Source organism: Mustelus asterias, unplaced genomic scaffold, assembly GCF_964213995.1.
Source record: "Mustelus asterias unplaced genomic scaffold, sMusAst1.hap1.1 HAP1_SCAFFOLD_3176, whole genome shotgun sequence".
In the NCBI taxonomy this organism is placed as follows: domain Eukaryota; kingdom Metazoa; phylum Chordata; class Chondrichthyes; order Carcharhiniformes; family Triakidae; genus Mustelus; species Mustelus asterias.
Window position 1 is genome coordinate 7,501 of NW_027593121.1, and position 27,631 is coordinate 35,131.

The window sequence follows — 27,631 nt, forward strand, 5'->3', positions numbered from 1 at the left end:
GGGAGGGTCGGTGCTGAGGGAGCGCCGCACTGTGGGAGGGTCGGTGCTGAGGGAGTGCCGCACTGTGGGAGGGTCAGTGCTGAGGGAGCGCCGCACTGTGGGAGGGTCAGCGCTGAGGGAGCGCCACACTGTGGGAGGGTCGGTGCTGAGGGAGCGCCGCACTGTGGGAGGGTCGGTGCTGAGGGGGTGCCGCACTGTGGGAGGGTCAGTGCTGAGGGAGCGCCGCACTGTGGGAGGGTCGGTGCTGAGGGAGTGCCGCACTGTGGGAGGGTCAGTGCTGAGGGAGCGCCGCACTGTGGGAGGGTCGGTGCTGAGGGAACGCCGCACTGTGGGAGGGTCGGTGCTGAGGGAGCGCCGCACTGTGGGAGGGTCAGTGCTGAGGGAGCGCCGCAATGTGGGAGGGTCAGTGCTGAGGGAGCGCCGCACTGTGGGAGGGTCAGTGCTGAGGGAGTGACGCACTGTGGGAGGGTCAGTGCTGAGGGAGCGCCGCACTGTGGGAGGGTCGGTGCTGAGGGAGTGCCGCACTGTGGGAGGGTCAGTGCTGAGGGAGCGCCGCACTGTGGGAGGGTCGGTGCTGAGGGAGCGCCACACTGTGGGAGGGTCGGTGCTGAGGGAGCGCCGCACTGTGGGAGGGTCAGTGCTGAGGGTGCGCCGCACTGTGGGAGTGTCAGTGCTGAGGGAGCGCCGCACTGTGGGAGGGTCAGTGCTGAGGGAGCGCCGCACTGTGGGAGGGTCAGTGCTGAGGGAGTGCCGCACTGTGGGAGGGTCAGTGCTGAGGGAGTGACGCACTGTGGGAGGGTCAGTGCTGAGGGAGCGCCGCACTGTGGGAGGGTCAGTGCTGAGGGAGCGCCGCACTGTGGGAGGGTCAGTGCTGAGGGAGCGCCGCACTGTGGGAGGGTCAGTGCTGAGGGAGCACCGCACTGTGGGAGGGTCAGCGCTGAGGGAGCGCCGCACTGTGGGAGGGTCAGTGCTGAGGGAGCGCCGCACTGTGGGAGGGTCAGTGCTGAGGGAGCGCCGCACTGTGGGAGGGTCAGTGCTGAGGGAGCGCCGCACTGTGGGAGGGTCAGTGCTGAGGGAGCGCCGCACTGTGGGAGGGTCAGTGCTGAGGGAGCGCCGCACTGTGGGAGGGTCAGTGCTGAGGGAGCGCCGCACTGTGGGAGGGTCAGTGCTGAGGGAGTGCCGCACTGTGGGAGGGTCAGTGCTGAGGGAGCGCCGCACTGTGGGAGGGTCAGTGCTGAGGGAGCGCCGCACTGTGGGAGGGTCAGTGCTGAGGGAGCGCCGCACTGTGGGAGGGTCAGTGCTGAGGGAGCACCGCACTGTGGGAGGGTCAGCGCTGAGGGAGCGCCGCACTGTGGGAGGGTCAGTGCTGAGGGAGCGCCGCACTGTGGGAGGGTCAGTGCTGAGGGAGCGCCGCACTGTGGGAGGGTCAGTGCTGAGGGAGCGCCGCACTGTGGGAGGGTCAGTGCTGAGGGAGCGCCGCACTGTGGGAGGGTCAGTGCTGAGGGAGCGCCGCACTGTGGGAGGGTCAGTGCTGAGGGAGCGCCGCACTGTGGGAGGGTCAGTGCTGAGGGAGTGCCGCACTGTGGGAGGGTCAGTGCTGAGGGAGCGCCGCACTGTGGGAGGGTCAGTGCTGAGGGAGCGCCGCACTGTGGGAGGGTCAGTGCTGAGGGAGCGCCGCACTGTGGGAGGGTCAGTGCTGAGGGAGCGCCGCACTGTGGGAGGGTCAGTGCTGAGGGAGCGCCGCACTGTGGGAGGGTCAGTGCTGAGGGAGCGCCGCACTGTGGGAGGGTCAGTGCTGAGGGAGCGCCGCACTGCGGGAGGGTCAGTGCTGAGGGAGCGCCGCACTGTGGGAGGGTCAGTGCTGAGGGGGCGCCGCACTGTGGGAGGGTCAGTGCTGAGGGAGCGCCGCACTGTGGGAGGGTCAGTGCTGAGGGAGCGCCGCACTGTGGGAGGGTCAGTGCTGAGGGAGCGCCGCACTGTGGGAGGGTCAGTGCTGAGGGAGCGCCGCACTGCGGGAGGGTCAGTGCTGAGGGAGCGCCGCACTGTGGGAGGGTCAGTGCTGAGGGGGCGCCGCACTGTGGGAGGGTCAGTGCTGAGGGAGCGCCGCACTGTGGGAGGGTCAGTGCTGAGGGAGCGCCGCACTGTGGGAGGGTCAGTGCTGAGGGAGCGCCGCACTGTGGGAGGGTCAGTGCTGAGGGGGCGCCGCACTGTGGGAGGGTCAGTGCTGAGGGAGCGCCGCACTGTGGGAGGGTCAGTGCTGAGGGAGCGCCGCACTGTGGGAGGGTCAGTGCTGAGGGAGCACCGCACTGTGGGAGGGTCAGTGCTGAGGGAGCGCCGCACTGCGGGAGGGTCGGTGCTGAGGGAGTGCCGCACTGTGGGAGGGTCAGTGCTGAGGGAGCACCGCACTGTGGGAGGGTCGGTGCTGAGGGAGCGCCGCACTGTGGGAGGGTCAGTGCTGAGGGAGCGCCGCACTGTGGGAGGGTCAGTGCTGAGGGAGCACCGCACTGTGGGAGGGTCGGTGCTGAGGGAGCGCCGCACTGTGGGAGGGTCAGTGCTGAGGGAGCACCGCACTGTGGGAGGGTCGGTGCTGAGGGAGCGCCGCACTGTGGGAGGGTCAGTGCTGAGGGAGCGCCGCACTGTGGGAGGGTCAGTGCTGAGGGAGCGCCGCACTGTGGGAGGGTCAGTGCTGAGGGAGCGCCGCACTGTGGGAGGGTCAGTGCTGAGGGAGCGCCGCACTGTGGGAGGGTCGGTGCTGGAGACACTGATGACAGAAGCCAGAGGGTGGTTGTAGAGGGTTGTTTTTCAAACTGGAGGCCTGTGACCAGCGGTGTGCCTCAGGGATCAGTGCTGGGTCCACTGTTATTTGTCATTTATATTAATGATTTGGATGAGAATATAGGAGGCATGGTTAGTAAGTTTGCAGATGACACCAAGATTGGTGGCATAGTGGACAGTGAAGAAAGTTATCTCCGATTGCAACGGGATCTTGATCAATTGGGCCAGTGGGCTGACGAATGGCAGATGGAGTTTAATTTAGACAAACGCGAGGTGATGCGTTTTGGTAGATTGAACCAGGGCAGGACTTACTCAGTTAATGGTAGGGCATTGGGGAGAGTTACAGAACAAAGAGATCTAGGGGTACAGGTTCATAGCTCCTTGAAAGTGGAGTCACAGGTGGACAGAGTGGTGAAGAAGGCATTCAGCATGCTTGGTTTCATCGGTCAGAACATTGAATACAGGAGTTGGGACGTCTTGTTGAAGTTGTACAAGACATTGGTAAGGCCACACTTGGAATACTGTGTACAGTTCTGGTCACCCTATTATAGAAAGGATATTATTAAACTAGAAAGAGCGCAGAAAAGATTTACTAGGATGCTACCGGGACTTGATGGTTTGAGTTATAAGGAGAGGCTGGATAGACTGGGACTTTTTTCTCTGGAGCGTAGGAGGCTGAGGGGTGATCTTATAGAGGTCTATAAAATAATGAGGGGCACAGATCAGCTAGATAGTCAATATCTTTTCCCAAAGGTAGGGGAGTCTAAAACTAGAGGGCATAGGTTTAAGGTGAGAGGGGAGAGATGCAGAAATGTCCAGAGGGGCAATTGTGTTCACCCAGAGGGTGGTGAGTGTCTGGAACGAGCTGCCAGAGGCAGTAGTCGAGGCGGGTACAATTTTGTCTTTTAAAAAGCAGTTACACGGGTACGTGGGTACGATGGGTATAGAGGGATATGGGGCAAACGCGGGCAATTGGGACTAGCTCCGGGGTTGTAAAAAAAGGGGCGGCATGGACAGGTTGGGCCGAAGGGCCTGTTTCCCTGCTGTAAACCTCTATGGCTCTGTGAGATTACAAAGCGAGGGACTCCTCCATGAGTGGTCAGGTGTTGTTTCTCAGTGCGGGGGACCCACTCCGCTGTCTGACAATGTTGGATGTGGTTATTCCCTCACCTCCGACGTACACAGACAAATCTAATTCGATCGGCATTCCATTGTTGCCCTGAAACAGATACAGCGCACAAGGTTAGACGCCGGTTATCCGAGGTCACTCAGCTCTCTCCGCCCGCGTTAGAGGCACAAATTAATTCTCATCTGATTTGATTTTGATTTGATTTATTATTGTCACCTGTATCGGGAGACAGTGAAAAGTATTGTTTCTTCCGCGCTATACAGACAAAGCATACCGTTCATAGAGAAGGAAAGGAGAGGGTGCAGAATGCAGTGTTACAGTCATAGCTAGGGTGTAGAGAAAGATCAACTTAATGCGAGGTCGGTCCATTCAAAAGTCTGACAGCAGCAGCAGGGAAGAAGCTGTTCTTGAGTCGGTCGGTACGTGACCTCAGACTTTTGTATCTTTTTCCCCCGACGGAAGAAGGTGGAAGAGAGAATGTCCGGGGTGTGTGGGGGGGTCCTTAATTATGCTGGCTGTTTTTCCCCGAGGCAGCAGGAAGTGTAGACAGAGTCAATGGATGGGAGGCTGGAGTTTTTGCGATGGGAATCGGGGTTTGCTCAAGAGGTCGGACTCGGGGTTGGGGTTGGAGACATCGAGGGAGCGCCAGGCGGTGAGGGACTGGAATGAACCCGGTGATCCGGCTCTGGATGGGAGGCTGGTTTGCGTGATGGGACTGGGCTACATTCACGACCCTTTTGTAGTTCCTTGCGGTCTTGGGCAGAGCAGGAGCCCCAGACCGAGCTGTGATACAACCAGAAAGAATGCTTTCTATGGGGCATCTGTAAAAGTTGGTGAGAGTCGTAGCGGACATGCCAAATTTCCTTAGTCTTCTGAGAAAGTCGAGGTGTTGGTGGGGCTTTCTTAACGACAGTGTCGGCATGGGGGGGACCAGGACAGGTTGTTGGTGATCTGGACACCTAAAAACCTGAAGCTCTCGACCCTTTCTACTTCGTCCCCGTTGATGTAGACAGGGGGATGTTCTCCTTTACGCTTCCTGAAGTCGATGACAATCTCCTTTGTTTGGTTGACATTGAGGGAGAGATTATTGTTGCTGCACCAGTTCACCAGATTCTCTATCTCATTCCTGTTCTCCGTCTCGTCATTGTTTGAGATCCGACCCACTACGGTGGTGTCGTCAGCAAACTTGAAAACAGACTTGGAGGGGAATTTGGCCGCACAGTGATGCTCAAACCTCGGTACTGAACTTCTCGCTGGCTCCACATTTATCACCCATTCCTAATTGTCCCCCTCGAGAAGATGGTGGGTGAACCCGTCGCAGTCCCCGTGTGGTGTCGGGACACCCACGGCGCTGCCCGGGAGGGAGTTCCGGGATTTCAACCCCAGCCACACTGAAGCAACGGCCGATATATTTCCAAGTCGATATACTTCCCATCCGCTACCTCCATCTCAAAACTACAGAAGGGTCGTGAATGTAGCCCAATCCATCACGCAAACCAGCCTCCCATCCATTGACTCTGTCTACACTTCCCGCTGCCTCGGGGGAAAAGCAGCCGGCATAATTAAGGATCCCCCCCCACACACCCCGGACATTCTCTCTTCCACCTTCTTCCGTCGGGAAAAAGATACAAAAGTCTGAGGTCACGTACCGACCGACTCAAGAACAGCTTCTTCCCTGCTGCTGCTGTCAGACTTTTGAATGGACCGACCTCGCATTAAGTTGATCTTTCTCTACACCCCGAGCTGTGACTGTAACACTACATTCTGCACCCTCTCCTTTCCTTCTCTATGAACGGTATGCTTTGACTGTATAGCGCGCAAGAAACAATACTTTTCACTGCATACTAATACATGTGATAATAATAAATCAAATCAAAGTCAGGGATGGTGAGTGACTCAGAGGGGGAGCCTCCAGGTGGGGGTGTTCCCCAGGTATCTGCTGTCCCCCCCCTTGTCCTTCTAGATGGGAGAGGTGACGGGTTTGGAAGGTGCTGTCGAAGGAGCCTCGGCGAGTTGCTGCGGTGCATCTTGTAGACGGTACACACGGCAGCCGCTGTGCGTGGGTGGTGGAGGGACTGAATGTTGGTGGTTAGCGTGTCGATCGAGCGGGGGCCGCGGGGCTGCTTTGTCCTGGATGGTGTCGAGCTTCTCGAGTGTTGTTGGGAGTCGCACTCATCCAGGCAAGTGGAGATTGTTGTTGGAGAGGCGTGCTCATCCAGGCAAGTGGAGATTGTTGTTGGAGAGGCGCACTCATCCAGGCAAGTGGAGATTGTTGTTGGAGAGCCGCACTCATCCAGGCAAGTGGAGATTGTTGTTGGAGAGGCGCACTCATCCAGGCAAGTGGAGATTGTTGTTGGAGAGTCGCACTCATCCAGGCAAGTGGAGATTGTTGTTGGAGAGCCGCACTCATCCAGGCAAGTGGAGATTGTTGTTGGAGAGGCACACTCATCCAGGCAAGTGGAGATTGTTGTTGGAGAGGCGCACTCATCCAGGCAAGTGGAGATTGTTGTTGGAGAGGCGCACTCGTCCAGGCAAGTGGAGATTGTTGTTGGAGAGGCGCACTCATCCAGGCAAGTGGAGATTGTTGTTGGAGAGGCGCACTCATACAGTGAGTGGAGAATATCCATTGCACTCCTGACTTGTGTCCTTGTAGATGGCGGACAGGCTTTGGGATGGGGGAGGGAGTCAGGAGGGGAGTTACTCTCCGCAGGATTCCCGGCCTCTGACCTGCTCTGGGAGCCACAGTATTTATACGGCTGGGTCCCAGTTCAGGATGGTCAGTGGTGACCCCCAGGATGTTGGTAGTGGTTAGATTCTAACTGGTGGGTCCCAGTTGAGTTTCTGGTCAGTGGTAACCCCTCAGGATATGGGGGATTCAGCGATGGAACGCCCCCTGTGTGTGGGGGCAGCACTGTGCACATTCCTGTGTTTGAAATGATCTGTATTACCTGTTCCCGCAAGTGGTCTAACATTCCCAACATCGGTTTCCGGTAGAATCCCAAACCAGTGGAAACATAAACCTGTATGGGACGGGGAAGAGATGGAATGTTTGACTAACTTTGCCCCACACATGTTCCCTCTTCAACAATATTTCCCAGACATTTATCCAGCTAACCCTGTGCTTAAAAACATCAACACTATTCACCTTAAAGCACTCCCCCCGTGGGAGCGAGTCCCACATTCTCCCCCACTCCCCGTGGGAGCGAGTCCCACATTTTCCCTGCTCCCCCCGTGGGAGCGAGTCCCACATTCTCCCCCACTCCCCCCGTGGGAGCGAGTCCCACATTCTCCCCCCACTCCCCCCGTGGGAGCGAGTCCCACATTCTCCCCCACTCCCCCGTGGGAGCGAGTCCCACATTCTCCCCACTCCCCCCGTGGGAGCGAGTCCCACATTCTCCCCCCACTCCCCGTGGGAGCGAGTCCCACATTCTCCCCCCACTCCCCGTGGGAGCGAGTCCCACATTCTCCCCCACTCCCCCGTGGGAGCGAGTCCCACATTCTCCCCCCAACTCCCCCGTGGGAGCGAGTCCCACATTCTCCCCACTCCCCCCGTGGGAGCGAGTCCCACATTCTCCCCCCACTCCCCGTGGGAGCGAGTCCCACATTCTCCCCCCACTCCCCGTGGGAGCGAGTCCCACATTCTCCCCCCACTCCCCCCGTGGGAGCGAGTCCCACATTCTCCCCCACTCCCCGTGGGAGCGAGTCCCACATTCTCCCCCACTCCCCCCGTGGGAGCGAGTCCCACATTCTCCCCACTCCCCGTGGGAGCGAGTCCCACATTCTCCCCCACTCCCCCCGTGGGAGCGAGTCCCACATTCTCCCCCACTCCCCCGTGGGAGCGAGTCCCACATTCTCCCCCACTCCCCGTGGGAGCGAGTCCCACATTCTCCCCCACTCCCCCCGTGGGAGCGAGTCCCACATTCTCCCCCCACTCCCCGTGGGAGCGAGTCCCACATTCTCCCCCACTCCCCCCGTGGGAGCGAGTCCCACATTCTCCCCCACTCCCCCCGTGGGAGCGAGTCCCACATTCTCCCCCACTCCCCGTGGGAGCGAGTCCCACATTCTCCCCACTCCCCCGTGGGAGCGAGTCCCACATTCTCCCCCACTCCCCGTGGGAGCGAGTCCCACATTCTCCCCCACTCCCCCCGCGGAAGCGAGTCCCACATTCTCCCCCACTCCCCGTGGGAGCGAGTCCCACATTCTCCCCCACTCCCCCCGTGGGAGCGAGTCCCACATTCTCCCCCACTCCCCCCGCGGGAGCGAGTCCCACATTCTCCCCCACTCCCCCCGTGGGAGCGAGTCCCACATTCTCCCCCCACTCCCCCCGTGGGAGCGAGTCCCACATTCTCGTCACTCCCCCCGTGGGAGCGAGTCCCACATTCTCCCCCACTCCCCGTGGGAGTGAGTCCCACATTCTCCCCCACTCCCCGTGGGAGCGAGTCCCACATTCTCCCCCACTCCCCCGTGGGAGCGAGTCCCACATTCTCCCCCCACTCCCCCCGTGGGAGCGAGTCCCACATTCTCCCCCCACTCCCCCCGCGGGAGCGAGTCCCACATTCTCCCCCCACTCCCCCCGTGGGAGCGAGTCCCACATTCTCCCCCACTCCCCCCGTGGGAGCCAGTCCCACATTCTCCCCCCAACTCCCCCCGTGGGAGCGAGTCCCACATTCTCCCCCACTCCCCCCGTGGGAGCGAGTCCCACATTCTCCCCCACTCCCCCCGCGGGAGCGAGTCCCACATTCTCCCCCACTCCCACCGTGGGAGCGAGTCCCACATTCTCCCCCCACTCCCCCCGTGGCACCGAGTCCCACATTCTCCCCCCACTCCCCCCGTGGGAGCGAGTCCCACATTCTCCCCCCACTCCCCCCGCGGGAGCGAGTCCCACATTCTCCCCCCACTCCCCCCGTGGGAGCGAGTCCCACATTCTCCCCCACTCCCCCCGTGGGAGCCAGTCCCACATTCTCCCCCCAACTCCCCCCGTGGGAGCGAGTCCCACATTCTCCCCCACTCCCCGTGGGAGCGAGTCCCACATTCTCCCCCACTCCCCCCGCGGGAGCGAGTCCCACATTCTCCCCCACTCCCCCCGTGGGAGCGAGTCCCACATTCTCCCCCCACTCCCCCCGTGGGAGCGAGTCCCACATTCTCGCCACTCCCCCCGTGGGAGCGAGTCCCACATTCTCCCCCACTCCCCGTGGGAGTGAGTCCCACATTCTCCCCCACTCCCCCGTGGGAGCGAGTCCCACATTCTCCCCCCACTCCCCCCGTGGGAGCGAGTCCCACATTCTCCCCCCACTCCCCCCGCGGGAGCGAGTCCCACATTCTCCCCGCACTCCCCCCGTGGGAGCGAGTCCCACATTCTCCCCCACTCCCCCCGTGGGAGCCAGTCCCACATTCTCCCCCCAACTCCCCCCGTGGGAGCGAGTCCCACATTCTCCCCCACTCCCCGTGGGAGGGAGTCCCACATTCTCCCCCACTCCCCCCGCGGGAGCGAGTCCCACATTCTCCCCCACTCCCCCCGTGGGAGCGAGTCCCACATTCTCCCCCCACTCCCCCCGTGGCACCGAGTCCCACATTCTCCCCCACTCCCCCCGTGGCACCTAGTCCCACATTCTCCCCCACTCCCCCCGTGGGAGTGAGTCCCACATTCTCCCCCCACTCCCCCCGTGGCACCGAGTCCCACATTCTCCCCCACTCCCCCCGTGGGAGCGAGTCCCACATTCTCCCCCACTCCCCGTGGGAGCGAGTCCCACATTCTCCCCCACTCCCCGTGGGAGCGAGTCCCACATTCTCCCCCCACTCCCCCCGTGGGAGCGAGTCCCACATTCTCCCCCCACTCCCCCCGCGGAGCGAGTCCCACATTCTCCCCCCACTCCCCCCGTGGGAGCGAGTCCCACATTCTCCCCCACTCCCCCCGTGGGAGCCAGTCCCACATTCTCCCCCCAACTCCCCCCGTGGGAGCGAGTCCCACATTCTCCCCCCACTCCCCCCGCGGGAGCGAGTCCCACATTCTCCCCCCACTCCCCCCGTGGGAGCGAGTCCCACATTCTCCCCCAGTCCCCCCGTGGGAGCCAGTCCCACATTCTCCCCCCAACTCCCCCCGTGGGAGCGAGTCCCACATTCTCCCCCACTCCCCGTGGGAGGGAGTCCCACGTTCTCCCCCACTCCCCCCGCGGGAGCGAGTCCCACATTCTCCCCCACTCCCCCCGTGGGAGCGAGTCCCACATTCTCCCCCCACTCCCCCCGTGGCACCGAGTCCCACATTCTCCCCCACTCCCCCCGTGGCACCGAGTCCCACATTCTCCCCCACTCCCCCGTGGGAGTGAGTCCCACATTCTCCCCCCACTCCCCCCGTGGCACCGAGTCCCACATTCTCCCCCACTCCCCCCGTGGGAGCGAGTCCCACATTCTCCCCCACTCCCCGTGGGAGCGAGTCCCACATTCTCCCCCACTCCCCGTGGGAGCGAGTCCCACATTCTCCCCCCACTCCCCCCGTGGGAGCGAGTCCCACATTCTCCCCCCACTCCCCCCGCGGGAGCGAGTCCCACATTCTCCCCCCACTCCCCCCGTGGGAGCGAGTCCCACATTCTCCCCCACTCCCCCCGTGGGAGCCAGTCCCACATTCTCCCTCTTTAGAGAGGAATAGGGAGAGGGAAGGTTTGAATTCATGGCTGAGGGGATGGTGCAGGAGGGAGGGGTTCAGGTACTTAAGCAATTGGGGCTCGTACTGGGGAAGGTGTGACCTCTATGAGAAGGATGGTCTACACCTTAATCAGAAGGGGACCAATATCCTGGGGGGTAAATTTGCTAAGGCCATGCAGGGAGGTTTAAACTGATTCGGGGGGGGGGGAGGGATCCTGAGTAGTGGGGCTGAAAGTGAGGGATGCATGGATGGGGACTGCAATGCACGGCATTGCAGAGGTGGGGTGGAGCAGGGTTTGAAATGTGTATACTTCAATGCCAGGAGTATTCGCAATAAAGTGGGTGAACTTGCAGCGTGGATCAGTACCTGGGACTTCGATGTTGTGGCTATTTCAGAGACATGGATAGAGCAGGGGCAGGAATGGATGCTGCAGGTCCCGGGGTTCAAATGTTTTAGTCGAAGTAGGGAAGGAGGTAGAAGAGGGGGAGGGGTAGCATTATTGGTCAGAGATTGTATCACAGTGTCAGAGAGGAGGTTTGATGAGGACTTATCTGTTGAGGTAGTATGGGCGGAGATTAGAAATAGGAGAGGAGAGGTCACCCTGTTGGGAGTCTTTTATAGACCTCCTAAAAGTTCTAGAGAGGTTGAGGAAAGGATTGCGGAGTCAATCCTGCTTAGGAGTGAAAGTAATAGGGCAATTGTTATGGGGGATTTTAACTTGACTAATATTGACTGGAATTGTTATAGCTCTAGCTCGTTAGAGGGGTCAGTTTTTGTTCAAAGCGTGCAGGAAGGTTTTTTGACTCAGTATGTAGACAGGCCAACTAGAGGTGAGGCTATATTGGATCTGGTGCTGGGAAATGAGCCAGACCAGGTGCTAGACTTGGAAGTTGGTGTGCATTTTGGTGATAGTGACCACAATTCGGTTACGTTCACCTTAGTGATGGAAAGGGATAGGCATGAACCTCGGGCCAGTGGTTTTAGCTGGGGGAAGGGTAATTATGAGGCTATTAGGAGAGAATTAGGAAACATAGGTTGGACTAGGAGATTACAGGGACTGGGAACGTCCGACATGTGGAGTTTTTTCAAGGAGCAGCTACTGCGAGTCTGTGATAGGTATGTCCCTGTCAGGCAAGGAGGAATTGGTAGGGCTAGGGAACCGTGGTGCACCAAAAAAGTTTCTTTGTTGGTTAAAAAGAAAAAGGAGGCTTATGTTCGGATGAGACGTGAGCACTCGGGTAGTGCACTAGAAAGCTTTAGATTGGCTAAGAGGGAGTTGAAGAGCGAGCTTAGAAGGGCTAAAAGGGGACATGAGAAGACTTTGGCGGATAGGGTTAAAGAGAATCCTAAGGCGTTCTATAGGTATGTCAAGAACAGAAGGTTGGTTAGGGCAAGTTTAGGGCCAGTTATAGATGGCAGAGGGAAGTTATGTGTGGAACCGGAGGAGATTGGTGAAGCATTGAACCAATATTTCTCTTCGGTGTTCACGCAAGGGGACATGAATATAGCTGAGGAGGACACTGGGTTGCAAGGGAGTAGAATAGACAGTATTACAGTTGATAAGGAGGATGTGCAGGATATTCTGGAGGGTCTGAAAATAGATAAATCCCCTGGTCCGGATGGGATTTATCCAAGGATTCTCTGGGAGGCAAGAGAAGTGATTGCAGAGCCTCTGGCTCTGATCTTCAGGTCGTCGTTGGCCTCTGGTATAGTACCAGAAGATTGGAGGTTAGCGAATGTTGTCCCATTGTTTAAGAAGGGGAACAGAGACTTCCCCGGGAATTATAGACCGGTGAGTCTCACTTCTGTTGTCGGCAAGATGTTGGAAAAAATTATAAGGGATAGGATTTATAGTTATTTGGAGAGTAATGAATTGATAGGTGATAGTCAGCATGGTTTTGTGGCAGGTAGGTCGTGCCTTACTAACCTTATTGAGTTTTTTGAGAAAGTGACCAAGGAGGTGGATGGGGGCAAGGCAGTGGACGTGGTATATATGGATTTTAGTAAGGCGTTTGATAAGGTTCACCATGGTAGGCTTCTGCAGAAAATGCAGATGTATGGGATTGGGGGTGATCTAGGAAATTGGATCAGGAATTGGCTAGCGGATAGGAAACAGAGGGTGGTGGTTGATAGTAAATATTCATCATGGAGTGCGGTTACAAGTGGTGTACCTCAGGGATCTGTTTTGGGGCCACTGCTGTTTGTAATATTTATTAATGATCTGGATGAGGGTATAGTTGGGTGGATTAGCAAATTTGCTGATGACACCAAAGTCGGTGGTGTGGTAGACAGTGAGGAAGGGTGTCGTAGTTTGCAGGAAGACTTAGACAGGTTGCAAAGTTGGGCCGAGAGGTGGCGGATGGAGTTTAATGCGGAGAAGTGTGAGGTAATTCACTTTGGTAGGAATAACAGATGTGTTGAGTATAGGGCTAACGGGAGGACTTTGAATAGTGTGGAGGGGCAGAGGGATCTAGGTGTATGTGTGCATAGATCCCTGAGAGTTGGGAATCAAGTAGATAGGGTTGTTAGGAAGGCATATGGTGTCTTGGCGTTTATTGGTAGGGGGATTGAATTTAGGAGTCGTAGCGTTATGTTGCAACTGTACACAACTCTGGTGCGGCCGCACTTGGAGTACTGTGTGCAGTTCTGGTCCCCACATTACAGGAAGGATGTGGAGGCTTTGGAGAGGGTGCAGAGGAGGTTTACCAGGATGTTGCCTGGTATGGAGGGGAGATCCTATGAGGAGAGGCTGAGGGATTTGGGATTGTTTTCGCTGGAAAGGCGGCGGCTAAGAGGGGATCTTATTGAAACATATAAGATGATTAGAGGTTTAGATAGGGTGGATAGTGATAGCCTTTTTCCTCTGATGGAGAAATCCAGCACGAGGGGGCATGGCTTTAAATTGAGGGGGGGTAGTTATAGAACCGATGTCAGGGGTAGGTTCTTTACCCAGAGGGTGGTGAGGGATTGGAATGCCCTGCCAGCATCAGTAGTAAATGCGCCTAGTTTGGGGGCGTTTAAGAGATCCGTAGATAGGTTCATGGACGAAAAGAAATTGGTTTAGGTTGGAGGGTCACAGTTTTTTTTTTAACTGGTCGGTGCAGCATCGTGGGCCGAAGGGCCTGTTCTGCGCTGTAATGTTCTATGTTCTATGTTCTATGTTCTAACTCCCCCCGTGGGAGCGAGTCCCACATTCTCCCCCACTCCCCCCGTGGGAGCGAGTCCCACATTCTCCCCCCACTCCCCCCGTGGGAGCGAGTCCCACATTCTCCCCCACTCCCCCCGTGGGAGCGAGTCCCACATTCTCCCCCACTCCCCCCGTGGGAGCGAGTCCCACATTCTCCCCCACTCCCCCCGTGGGAGTGAGTCCCACATTCTCCCCCACTCCCCCGTGGGAGCGAGTCCCACATTCTCCCCCACTCCCCCGTGGGAGCGAGTCCCACATTCTCCCCCACTCCCCCCGTGGGAGTGAGTCCCACATTCTCCCCCACTCCCCCGTGGGAGCGAGTCCCACATTCTCCCCCACTCCCCCGTGGGAGCGAGTCCCACATTCTCCCCCACTCCCCCCGTGGGAGCGAGTCCCACATTCTCCCCCCCACTCCCCCCGTGGGAGCGAGTCCCACATTCTCCCCCACTCCCCGTGGGAGAGAGTCCCACATTCACTCCCCGTGGGAGCGAGTCCCACATTCTCCCCCACTCCCCCCGTGGGAGTGAGTCCCACATTCTCCCCCACTCCCCGTGGGAGTGAGTCCCACATTCTCCCCCACTCCCCCGTGGGAGCGAGTCCCACATTCTCCCCCACTCCCCCGTGGGAGCGAGTCCCACATTCTCCCCCACTCCCCGTGGGAGTGAGTCCCACATTCTCCCCCACTCCCCGTGGGAGTGAGTCCCACATTCTCCCCCACTCCCCCGTGGGAGAGAGTCCCACATTCTCCCCCACTCCCCCGTGGGAGAGAGTCCCACATTCTCCCCCACTCTCCCCGTGGGAGCGAGACCCAAATTTTCCCCCACTCCCCGTGGGAGGGAGTCCCACATTTCTCTACACTCTCTGGGTAAAGATGTTTATTCTAAATCCCGCATTAGATTTATTTGTGACCGTCTTATATCGATGGGCTGTCTCCCACAGTTCGGCGCTCCCTCAGCACTGATCCTCCCACAGTGCGGCGCTCCCTCAGCACTGACCCTCCCACAGTGCAGCGCTCCCTCAGCACTGACCCTCCCACAGTGCGGCGCCCCCTCAGCACTGACCCTCCCACAGTGCGGCGCTCCCTCAGCACTGACCCTCCCACAGTGCAGCGCTCCCTCAGCACTGACCCTCCCACAGTGCGGCGCTCCCTCAGCACCGACCCTCCCACAGTGCGGCACTCCCTCAGCACTGACCCTCCCACAGTGCGGCGCTCCCTCAGCACCGACCCTCCCACAGTGCGGCGCTCCCTCAGCACTGACCCTCCCACAGTGCGGCGCTCCCTCAGCACTGACCCTCCCACAGTGCGGCGCTCCCTCAGCACTGACCCTCCCACAGTGCGGCGCTCCCTCAGCACTGACCCTCCCCACAGTGCGGCGCTCCCTCGGCACTGACCCTCCCACAGTGCGGCGCTCCCTCAGCACCAACCCTCCCACAGTGCGGCGCTACCTCAGCACCAACCCTCCCACAGTGCGGCGCTCCCTCAGCACTGACCCTCCCACAGTGCGGCGCTCCCTCAGCACTGACCCTCCCACAGTGCGGCGCTCCCTCAGCACTGACCCTCCCACAGTGCGGCGTTCCCTCAGCACTGACCCTCTCACAGTGCGGCGCTCCCTCAGCACTGACCCTCCCACAGTGCGGCGCTCCCTCAGCACTGACCCTCCCACAGTGCGGCGCTCCCTCGGCACTGACCCTCCCACAGTGCGGCGCTCCCTCAGCACAGACCCTCCCACAGTGCGGCGCTCCCTCGGCACTGACCCTCCCACAGTGCGGCGCTCCCTCGGCACTGACCCTCCCACAGTGCGGCGCTCCCTCAGCACTGACCCTCCCACAGTGCGGCGCTCCCTCAGCACTGACCCTCCCACAGTGCGGCGCTCCCTCGGCACTGACCCTCCCACAGTGCGGCGCTCCCTCAGCACTGACCCTCCCACAGTGCGGCGCTCCCTCAGCACTGACCCTCCCACAGTGCGGCGCTCCCTCGGCACTGACCCTCCCACAGTGCGGCACTCCCTCAGCACTGACCCTCCCACAGTGCGGCGCTCCCTCAGCACTGACCCTCCCACAGTGCGGCGCTCCCTCGGCACTGACCCTCCCACAGTGCGGCGCTCCCTCAGCACTGACCCTCCCACAGTGCGGCGCTCCCTCAGCACTGACCCTCCCACAGTGCGGCGCTCCCTCAGCACTGACCCTCCCACAGTGCGGCGCTCCCTCAGCACTGACCCTCCCACAGTGCGGCGCTCCCTCAGCACTGACCCTCCCACAGCGCTGCGCTCCCTCAGCACTGACCCTCCCACAGCGCTGCACTCCTTCAGCACCGACCCTCCCCCCCCTGCCACACCTACCTGTACGGGGATGCCCAGTCTGCTGACGATGGCCTCCACTTTCGACTTAAAGTCCTGGGGGCGGAGCTTCCCCCGGCTGATCCCCCTCTGATTGGTGAAGAAGACAATCTGAAAGCAAAGGCAGGCCCACGTGATTGGTCGGTTGTCATTTAAAGGGACAGGCACCTCGGTTGGGCAACAGCAGTGATGCCAAGCTTACAGAGAGGGTGAGCTTCTCTGTTTAGCCATTGGGTGGCGCAGTGGGTCGGCACTCCCGTCTTGCAACGCCAGGGACCCCCAGGTTCGATTCCCGGCTCGGGTCACTGTCTGTGTGGGAGTCTGCACATTCTCCCCGTGTCTGCGTGGGTTTCCTCCGGGTGCTCCGGTTTCCTCCCACAGTCCGAAAGACGTGCTGGTTAGGGTGGATTGTGCCGTGCTAAATTCTCCCTCAGTGTTACCCCAACATGGCTCCTGCTCTGCCCAAGACCGCAAGGAACTACAAAAGGGTCGTGAATGTAGCCCAATCCATCACGCAAACCAGCCTCCCATCCATTGACTCTGTCTACACTTCCCGCTGCCTCGGGGGAAAAGCAGCCGGCATAATTAAGGACCCCCCCCCACGCACCCCGGACATTCTCTCTTCCACCTTCTTCCTTCGGGGAAAAAGATACAAAAGTCTGAGGTCACGTACCGACCGACTCAAGAACAGCTTCTTCCCTGCTGCTGCTGTCAGACTTTTGAATGGACCTACCTCGCATTCTGCATAATTAAGGACCCCCCCACACCCTACACATCCTCTGTTCCACCTGTTGCACAGAGGGACTTGGGAGTCATCGTTCAAGATTCTCTTAAGGTTAACGTGCAGGTTCAGTCGGCAGTTAGGAAGGCAAACGCAATGTTAGCATTCATGTCGAGAGGGCTAGAATACAAGAGCAGGGATGGACTTCTGAGGCTGTATAAGGCTCTGGTCAGACCCCATTTGGAGAATTGTGAGCAGTTTTGGGCCCCGTATCTAAGGAAGGATGTGCTGGGCCTTGGAAAGGGTCCAGAGGAAGTTCACAAGAATGATCCCTGGAATGAAGAGCTTGTCGTATGAGGAACGGTTGAGGACTCTGGGTCTGTACTCGATGGAGTTTAGAAGGATGAGGGGGGGATCTTATTGAAACTTACAGGATACTGCGGGGCCTGGATAGAGTGGACGTGGAGAGGATGTTTCCACTGGTAGGAAAAACTAGAACCAGAGGGCACAACCTCAGACTAAAGGGACGATCCTTTAAAACAGAGATGAGGAGGAATTTCTTCAGCCAGAGAGTGGCGAATGTGTGGAACTCTTTGCCGCAGAAGGCTGTGGAGGTCGGGTCATTGAGTGTCTTTAAGACAGAGATAGATAGGTTCTTGATCAATAAGGGGATCAGGGGGTTATGGGGAAAAGGCAGGAGAATGGGGATGAGGAAAATATCAGCCATGATTGAATGGCGGAGCAGACTCGATGGGCCGAGTGGCCTCATTCTGCTCCTATGTCTTTATGGACTTTCTTCCCACAGTCCTAAAGACTTGCTGGTTCGGGTGCATTGGGCTGTGCTAAATTCTCCCTCAGTGTTACCCGAACACATGCCGTAGTAGGGACGGCACGGTAGCACAGTGGTTAGCACTGCTGCTTCACAGCTCCAGGGTCCCGGGTTCGATTCCCGGCTCGGGTCACTGTCTGTGTGGAGTTTGCACATTCTCCCCGTGTCTGCGTGGGTTTCCTCCGGGTGCTCCGGTTTCCTCCCACAGTCCAAAGATGTGCGGGTTAGGTTGATTGGCCCTGCTAAAAATTGCCCCTTAGTGTCCTGAGATGCGTAGGTTAGAGGGATTAGTGGGTAAAATATGTAGGGACATGGGGGTAGGGCCTGGGTGGGATTGTGGTCGGTGCAGACTCGATGGGCCGAATGGCCTTTCTCTGTGCTGTCGGGTTTCTAAGATTTCTAAGATTCTAAGTGTGGCGACTGGGGGATTTTCACAGCAACTTCATTGCGGTGTTAATGTAGCCCAACTTGTGACACTAATAAATAAACTTTAAACTTATAGTATCCGGAGAGGGTCACACGAGATGTTTACAGTGTGTGTGTGTGACTCCCCACACTGGCACGGGTGACACTTAACAGCCAGGATCCCATTCAGCCAATCCACACGCAACTTACATCTGAAAGGCTGTTATAGAACATAGAACAGTACAGCACAGAACAGGCCCTTCGGCCCACGATGTTGTGCCGAGCTTTATCTGAAACCAAGATCAAGCTATCCCACTCCCTATCATCCTGGTGTGCTCCATGTGCCTATCCAATAACCGCTTAAATGTTCCTAAAGTGTCTGACTCCACTATCACTGCAGGCAGTCCATTCCACACCCCAACCACTCTCTGAGTAAAGAACCTACCTCTGACATCCTTCCTGTATCTCCCACCACGAACCCTATAGTTATGCCCCCTTGTAATAGCTCCATCCACCCGAGGAAATAGTCTTTGAACGTTCACTCTATCTATCCCCCCTCATCATCTTATAAACCTCTATCAAGTCTCCTCTCAACCTCCTCCGCTCCAAAGAGAAAAGCCCAGGTTCCCTCAACCTTTCCTCATAAGACCTACCCTCCAAACCAGGCAGCATCCTGGTAAATCTCCTCTGCACTCTTTCCAGTGCTTCCACATCCTTCTTATAGTGAGGTGACCAGAACTGCACACAATATTCCAAATGTGGTCTCACCAAGGTCCTGTACAGTTGCAGCATAACCCCACGGCTCTTAAACTCCAACCCCCTGTTAATAAAAGCTAACACATTATAGGCCTTCTTCACAGCTCTATCCACTTGAGTGGCAACCTTCACAGATCTGTGGATATGAACCCCCAAGATCTCTCTGTTCCTCCACAGTCTTCAGAACCCTACCTTTGACCCTGTAATCCACATTTAAATTTGTCCTACCAAAATGTATCACCTCACATTTATCAGGGTTAAACTCCATTTGCCATTTTTCAGCCCAGCTTTGCATCCTATCTATGTCTCTTTACAGCCTACAACAGCCCTCCACCTCATCCACTCCTCCACCAATCTTGGTGTCATCAGCAAATTTACTGATCCACCCTATTGAAATGTCTCCGCGATTACGCAAATCTTTACCTTGTAATCGTCTGCAAGTAGTTGCTTCAACTTGCGAGGAACCTCAGCGTAGAGGATTCTGCGATGAACGAAAAACATTGAATATTATCTGTACTGATGTTAATCCAGCTCCCTCACACTGTCACTCAGTGACCCCTCTCCCCCAGCACCCTGTGTTACTGACTGTATATCTACTGATGTTAATCCAGCTCCCTCACACTGTCACTCAGTAACCTCTCTCCCCCCAGCACCCTGCGTTACTGACTGTATCTGTACTGATGTTAATCCAGCTCCCTCACACTGTCACTCAGTAACCCCTCTCCCCCCAGCACCCTGTGTTACTGACTGTATCTGTACTGATGTTAATCCAGCTCCCTCACACTGTCACTCAGTAACCTCTCTCCCCCAGCACCCTGTGTTACTGACTGTATCTGTACTGATGTTAATCCAGCTCCCTCACACTGTCACTCAGTAACCCCTCTCCCCCCAGCACCCTGTGTTACTGACTGTATCTGTACTGATGTTAATCCAGCTCCCTCACACTGTCACTCAGTAACCCCTCTCCCCCAGCACCCTGTGTTACTGACTGTATCTGTACTGATGTTAATCCAGCTCCCTCACACTGTCACTCAGTAACCTCTCTCCCCCAGCACCCTGTGTTACTGACTGTATCTGTACTGATGTTAATCCAGCTCCCTCACACTGTCAGTCAGTAACCCCTCTCCCCCCAGCACCCTGTGTTACTGACTGTATCTGTACTGATGTTAATCCAGCTCCCTCACACTGTCACTCAGTAACCCCTCTCCCCCAGCACCCTGCGTTACTGACTGTATCTGTACTGATGTTAATCCAGCTCCCTCACACTGTCACTCAGTAACCCCTCTCCCCCAGCGCCCTGTGTTACTGACTGTATCTGTACTGATGTTAATCCAGCTCCCTCACACTGTCACTCAGTAACCCCTCTCCCCCAGCACCCTGTGTTACTGACTGTATCTGTACTGATGTTAATCCAGCTCCCTCACACTGTCACTCAGTAACCCCTCTCCCCCAGCACCCTGTGTTACTGACTGTATCTGTACTGATGTTAATCCAGCTCCCTCACACTGTCACTCAGTAACCCCTCTCCCCCAGCACCCCGTGTTACTGACTGTATCTGTACTGATGTTAATCCAGCTCCCTCACACAGTCACTCAGTAACCCCTCTCCCCCCAGCACCCTGTGTTACTGACTGTATCTCTACTGATGTTAATCCAGCTCCCTCACACTGTCACTCAGTAACCCCTCTCCCCCAGCACCCTGTGTTACTGACTGTATCTGTACTGATGTTAATCCAGCTCCCTCACACTGTCACTCAGTAACCCCTCTCCCCCAGCGCCCTGTGTTACTGACTGTGTCTGTACTGATGTTAATCCAGCTCCCTCACACTGTCACTCAGTAACCCCTCTACCCCCAGCACCCCGTGTTACTGACTGTATCTGTACTGATGTTAATCCTGCTCCCTCACACTGTCACTCAGTAACCCCTCTCCCCCAGCACCCCGTGTTACTGACTGTATCTGTACTGATGTTAATCCAGCTCCCTCACACTGTCACTCAGTAACCCCTCTCCCCCAGCACCCTCTGTTACTGACTGTATCTGTACTGATGTTAATCCAGCTCCCTCACACTGTCACTCAGTAACCCCTCTCCCCCAGCACCCTGTGTTACTGACTGTATCTGTACTGATGTTAATCCAGCTCCCTCACACTGTCACTCAGTAACCCCTCTCCCCCAGCACCCTGTGTTACTGACTGTATCTGTACTGATGTTAATCCTGCTCCCTCACACTGTCACTCAGTAACCCCTCTCCCCCAGCACCCTGTGTTACTGACTGTATCTGTACTGATGTTAATCCAGCTCCCTCACACTGTCACTCAGTAACCCCTCTCCCCCAGCACCCTGTGTTACTGACTGTATCTGTACTGATGTTAATCCAGCTCCCTCACACTGTCAGTCAGTAACCCCTCTCCCCCCAGCACCCTGTGTTACTGACTGTATCTGTACTGATGTTAATCCAGCTCCCTCACACTGTCACTCAGTAACCCCTCTTCCCCCAGCACCCTGTGTTACTGACTGTATCTGTACTGATGTTAATCCAGCTCCCTCACACTGTCACTCAGTAACCCCTCTCCCCCAGCACCCTGTGTTACTGACTGTATCTGTACTGATGTTAATCCAGCTCCCTCACACTGTCACTCAGTAACCCCTCTCCCCCCAGCACCCTGTGTTACTGACTGTATCTGTACTGATGTTAATCCAGCTCCCTCACACTGTCAGTCAGTAACCCCTCTCCCCCAGCACCCTGTGTTACTGACTGTATCTGTCCTGATGTTAATCCAGCTCCCTCACACTGTCACTCAGTAACCCCACTCCCCCAGCACCCCGTGTTACTGACTGTATCTGTACTGATGTTAATATATCTCCAGCCGGTTTACCTCCAATCGTCAGGCCCTGTGGGGAAAACCTTTCCAGATTTAGTGGTGATTATTGTCCCATCAATATCGAAGGCAGCAAACTATGAATAAAAAATAAAAAAACTCGATTAGATTCCAGTCTGTAACTCACTCCCGGGTATCTGTTATTCTAAATATAAACCCCCCCGAACCCCTCGATTAGATTCCAGTCTGTAACTCACTCCCGGGTATCTGTTATTCTATATATAAACCACCCCGAACCCCTCGATTAGATTCCAGTCTGTAACTCACTCCCGGGTATCTGTTATTCTATATAGAAACCACCCCGAACCCCTCGATTAGATTCCAGTCTGTAACTCACTCCCGGGTATCTGTTATTCTATATATAAACCACCCCGCACCCCTCGATTAGATTCCAGCCTGTAACTCACTCCCGAGTATCTGTTATTCTGTATATAAACCACCCCGACCCCCTCGATTAGATTCCAGTCTGTAACTCACTCCCGGGTATCTGTTATTCTATATATAAACACCCTGAACCCCTCGATTAGATTCCAGTCTGTAACTCTCTCCCGGGTATCTGTTATTCTATATATAAACCACCCTGAACTCCTCGATTAGATTCCAGTCTGTAACTCTCTCCCGGGTATCTGTTATTCTATATATAAACCGGCCCGAACCCCTCGATTAGATTCCAGTCTGTAACTCACTCCCGGGTATCTGTTATTCTATATATAAACCACCCCGAACCCCTCGATTAAATTCCAGTCTGTAACTCACTCCCGGGTATCTGTTATTCTATATATAAACCACCCCGAACCCCTCGATTAGATTCCAGTCTGTAACTCACTCCCGGGTAGCTGTTATTCTTTATATAAACCACCCCGAACCCCTCGATTAGATTCCAGTCTGTAACTCACTCCCGGGTATCTGTTATTCTATATATAAACCACCCCGAACCCCTCGATTAGATTCCAGTCTGTAACTCACTCCCGGGTTTCTGTTATTCTATATATAAACCACCCCGAACCCCTCGATTAGATTCCAGTCTGTAACTCACTCCCGGGTATCTGTTATTCTATATATAAATCACCCCGAACCCCTCGATTAGATTCCAGTCTGTAACTCACTCCCGGGTTTCTGTTATTCTATATATAAACCACCCCGAACCCCTCGATTAGATTCCAGTCTGTAACTCACTCCCGGGTATCTGTTATTCTATATATGAACCACCCCGAAACCCTCGATTAGATTCCAGTCTGTAACTCACTCCCGGGTATCTGTTATTCTATATATAAACCACCCCGAACCCCTCGATTAGATTCCAGTCTGTAACTCACTCCCGGGGTATCTGTTATTCTATATAGAAACCACCCCGAACCCCTCGATTAGATTCCAGTCTGTAACTCACTCCCGGGTATCTGTTATTCTATATATAAACCACCCCGAAACCCTCGATTAGATTCCAGTCTGTAACTCACTCCCGGGTATCTGTTATTCTATATATAAACCACCCCGAACCCCTCGATTAGATTCCAGTCTGTAACTCACTCCCGGGTATCTGTTATTCTTTATATAAACCACCCCGAACCCCTCGATTAGATTCCAGTCTGTAACTCACTCCCGGGTATCTGTTATTCTATATATAAACCACCCTGAACCTCTCGATTAGATTCCAGTCTGTAACTCACTCCCGGGTATCTGTTATTCTATATATAAACCACCCCGAACCCCTCGATTAGATTCCAGTCTGTAACTCACTCCCGGGTATCTGTTATTCTATATATAAACCACCCTGAACCCCTCGATTAGATTCCAGTCTGTAACTCACTCCCGGGTATCTGTTATTCTATATATAAATCACCCCGAACCCCTCGATTAGATTCCAGTCTGTAACTCACTCCCGGGTATCTGTTATTCTGTATATAAACCACACCGAACTCCTCGATTAGATTCCAGTCTGTAACTCACTCCCGGGTATCTGTTATTCTATATATAAACCACCCCGAAACCCTCGATTAGATTCCAGTCTGTAACTCACTCCCGGGTATCTGTTATTCTATATATAAACCACCCTGAACCCCTCGATTAGATTCCAGTCTGTAACTCTCTCCCGGGTTTCTGTTATTCTATATATAACCCACCCCGAACCCCTCGATTAGATTCCAGTCTGTAACTCTCTCCCGGGTTTCTGTTATTCTATATATAAACCACCCCGAACCCCTCGATTAGATTCCAGTCTGTAACTCACTCCCGGGTATCTGTTATTCTATATATAAACCACCCCGAACCCCTCGATTAGATTCCAGTCTGTAACTCCCTCCCGGGTATCTGTTATTCTGTATATAAACCACCCTGAACCCCTCGATTAGATTCCAGTCTGTAACTCACTCCCGGGTATCTGTTATTCTATATATAAACCACCCCGAACCCCTCGATTAGATTCCAGTCTGTAACTCCCTCCCGGGTATCTGTTATTCTGTATATAAACCACCCTGAACCCCTCGATTAGATTCCAGTCTGTAACTCACTCCCGGGTATCTGTTATTCTATATATAAACCACCCAAACCCCTCGATTAGATTCCAGTCTGTAACTCACTCCCGGGTATCTGTTATTCTATATATAAACCACCCCGAACCCCTCAATTAGATTCCAGTCTGTAACTCACTCCCGGGTATCTGTTATTCTATATATAAACCACCCAAACCCCTCGATTAGATTCCAGTCTGTAACTCACTCCCGGGTATCTGTTATTCTATATATAAACCACCCCGAACCCCTCGATTAGATTCCAGTCTGTAACTCACTCCCGGGTATCTGTTATTCTATATATAAACCACCCCGAACCCCTCGATTAGATTCCAGTCTGTAACTCACTCCCGGGTATCTGTTATTCTATATATAAACCACCCTGAACCCCTCGATTAGATTCCAGTCTGTGACTCACTCCCGGGTATCTGTTATTCTATATATAAACCACCCTGAACCCCTCGATTAGATTCCAGTCTGTAACTCACTCCCGGGTATCTGTTATTCTATATATAAACCACCCTGAACCCCTCGATTAGATTCCAGTCTGTAACTCATTCCCGGGTATCTGTTATTCTGTATATAAACCACCCCGAACCCCTCGATTAGATTCCAGTCTGTAACTCACTCCCGGGTATCTGTTATTCTATATATAAACCACCCCGAACCCCTCGATTAGATTCCAGTCTGTAACTCACTCCCGGGTATCTGTTATTCTATATATAAACCACCCCGAACCCCTCGATTAGATTCCAGTCTGTAACTCACTCCCGGGTATCTGTTATTCTATATATAAACCACCCCGAACCCCTCGATTAGATTCCAGTCTGTAACTCACTCCCGGGTATCTGTTATTCTATATATAAACCACCCTGAACCCCTCGATTAGATTCCAGTCTGTAACTCACTCCCGGGTATCTGTTATTCTATATATAAACCACCCCGAACCCCTCGATTAGATTCCAGTCTGTAACTCACTCCCGGGTTTCTGTTATTCTATATATAAACCACCCCGAACCCCTCGATTAGATTCCAGTCTGTAACTCACTCCCGGGTATCTGTTATTCTGTATATAAACCACCCCGAACCCCTCGATTAGATTCCAGTCTGTAACTCCCTCCCGGGTATCTGTTATTCTATATATAAACCACCCCGAACCCCTCGATTAGATTCCAGTCTGTAACTCACTCCCGGGTATCTGTTATTCTATATATAAACCACCCCGAACCCCTCGATTAGATTCCAGTCTGTAACTCACTCCCGGGTATCTGTTATTCTATATATAAACCACCCTGAACCCCTCGATTAGATTCCAGTCTGTAACTCACTCCCGGGTATCTGTTATTCTATACATAAACCACCCCGAACCCCTCGATTAGATTCCAGTCTGTAACTCACTCCCGGGTATCTGTTATTCTATATATAAACCACCCCGAACCCCTCGATTAGATTCCAGTCTGTAACTCACTCCCGGGTATCTGTTATTCTGTATATAAACCACCCCGAACCCCTCGATTAGATTCCAGTCTGTAACTCACTCCCGGGTATCTGTTATTCTATATATAAACCACCCCGAACCCCTCGATTAGATTCCAGTCTGTAACTCACTCCCGGGTATCTGTTATTCTATATATAAACCACCCCGAACCCCTCGATTAGATTCCAGTCTGTAACTCACTCCCGGGTATCTGTTATTCTATATATAAACCACCCCGAACCCCTCGATTAGATTCCAGTCTGTAACTCACTCCCGGGTATCTGTTATTCTATATATAAACCACCCCGAACCCCTCGATTAGATTCCAGTCTGTAACTCACTCCCGGGTATCTGTTATTCTGTATATAAACCACCCCGAACCCCTCGATTAGATTCCAGTCTGTAACTCACTCCCGGGTATCTGTTATTCTGTATATAAACCACCCCGAACCCCTCGATTAGATTCCAGTCTGTAACTCACTCCCGGGTATCTGTTATTCTATATATAAACCACCCCGAACCCCTCGATTAGATTCCAGTCTGTAACACACTCCCGGGTATCTGTTATTCTGTATATAAACCCGCCTGAACCGCTCGGTGACCTGCGACCCCTCACCTTTGACCTGGCTTGCACTCCCTTCTTTGTGAAGACTAATAGTTTGTTGTTTTCGATCCAGGAATCCTTGGGCCAATCCTGGTCTCCGTATTCCGAGGTTGGGGAATCTCGGGGGCTCCCTCCTTCCGCCGAGCCCCCGTCCCTCGGTTGACCCGTTCTTACCCGCTTCCTGGCGGGTTCCGGTTGGTCCACGGGAGGGTCACACGGCTTCTCCGGCCCCTCGCTCGCCGCCGGTCCGAGGTCACCAGCGGGGCCGCGACCTTTGGCCCCCGGCCCCTGACCGCTGGAGCCCGCGGGCCGGAATCGCACGACGTGGGGGTACAGTCGGTTGACCAGATAGAGGGTCTCCCCTTCCCCAAGCGTGACCTCTGACCCCTGCCGCAGAGGACGGTCCCCGACGGAGGTCGGGTTCATCCCGAGCTGAAACCAATGGAATAGCGTGAGGGAGACGGAGAGAGAGAGCGGGGGACGGGGGGAGAGAGAGCGGGGGACGGGGGGAGAGAGAGCGGGGGACGGGGGGAGAGAGAGCGGGGGACGGGGGGAGAGAGAGCGGGGGACGGGGGGAGAGAGAGCGGGGGACGGGGGGAGAGAGAGAGCGGGGGACGGGGGGAGAGAGAGCGGGGGACGGGAGGAGAGAGAGCGGGGGACGGATGGAGAGAGCGGGGGACGGATGGAGAGAGAGAGCGGGGGACGGGGGAGAGAGAGAGCGGGGGACGGGGGGAGAGAGAGAGCGGGGGACGGGGGGAGAGAGAGAGCGGGGGACGGGGGGAGAGAGCGGGGGACGGATGGAGAGAGCGGGGGACGGATGGAGAGAGCGGGGGACGGATGGAGAGAGCGGGGGACGGATGGAGAGAGCGGGGGACGGATGGAGAGAGCGGGGGACGGATGGAGAGAGCGGGGGACGGATGGAGAGAGCGGGGGACGGATGGAGAGAGCGGGGGACGGATGGAGAGAGCGGGGGACGGATGGAGAGAGCGGGGGACGGATGGAGAGAGCGGGGGACGGATGGAGAGAGCGGGGGACGGATGGAGAGAGCGGGGGACGGATGGAGAGAGCGGGGGACGGATGGAGAGAGCGGGGGACGGATGGAGAGAGCGGGGGACGGATGGAGAGAGCGGGGGACGGATGGAGAGAGCGGGGGACGGATGGAGAGAGCGGGGGACGGATGGAGAGAGCGGGGGACGGATGGAGAGAGCGGGGGACGGATGGAGAGAGCGGGGGACGGATGGAGAGAGCGGGGGACGGATGGAGAGAGCGGGGGACGGATGGAGAGAGCGGGGGACGGATGGAGAGAGCGGGGGACGGATGGAGAGAGCGGGGGACGGATGGAGAGAGCGGGGGACGGATGGAGAGAGCGGGGGACGGATGGAGAGAG

At 55.8% G+C, this 27,631-nt stretch overlaps 1 protein-coding gene across 1 annotated transcript in view; it reads right to left on the reverse strand.

The window, feature by feature from the left end:
• pnkp (polynucleotide kinase 3'-phosphatase) overlaps positions 1-26,673 on the reverse strand; it is a gene marked incomplete at its 3' end in the record, with an annotated part of 33,212 nt that extends 6,539 nt beyond the window's left edge. Inside the window, exons 1-6 of the mRNA XM_078208103.1 lie at positions 26,257-26,673; positions 21,654-21,733; positions 19,202-19,259; positions 16,071-16,178; positions 6,853-6,924; positions 3,946-3,994 (exon numbers count right to left, since the gene is read on the reverse strand). Of these exons, the coding sequence (XP_078064229.1) occupies positions 3,946-3,994; positions 6,853-6,924; positions 16,071-16,178; positions 19,202-19,259; positions 21,654-21,733; positions 26,257-26,670 (781 nt within the window). The remainder of the gene's footprint in view (positions 1-3,945; positions 3,995-6,852; positions 6,925-16,070; positions 16,179-19,201; positions 19,260-21,653; positions 21,734-26,256) is intronic.
• Between the last annotated feature and the right edge of the window lie 958 nt (positions 26,674-27,631).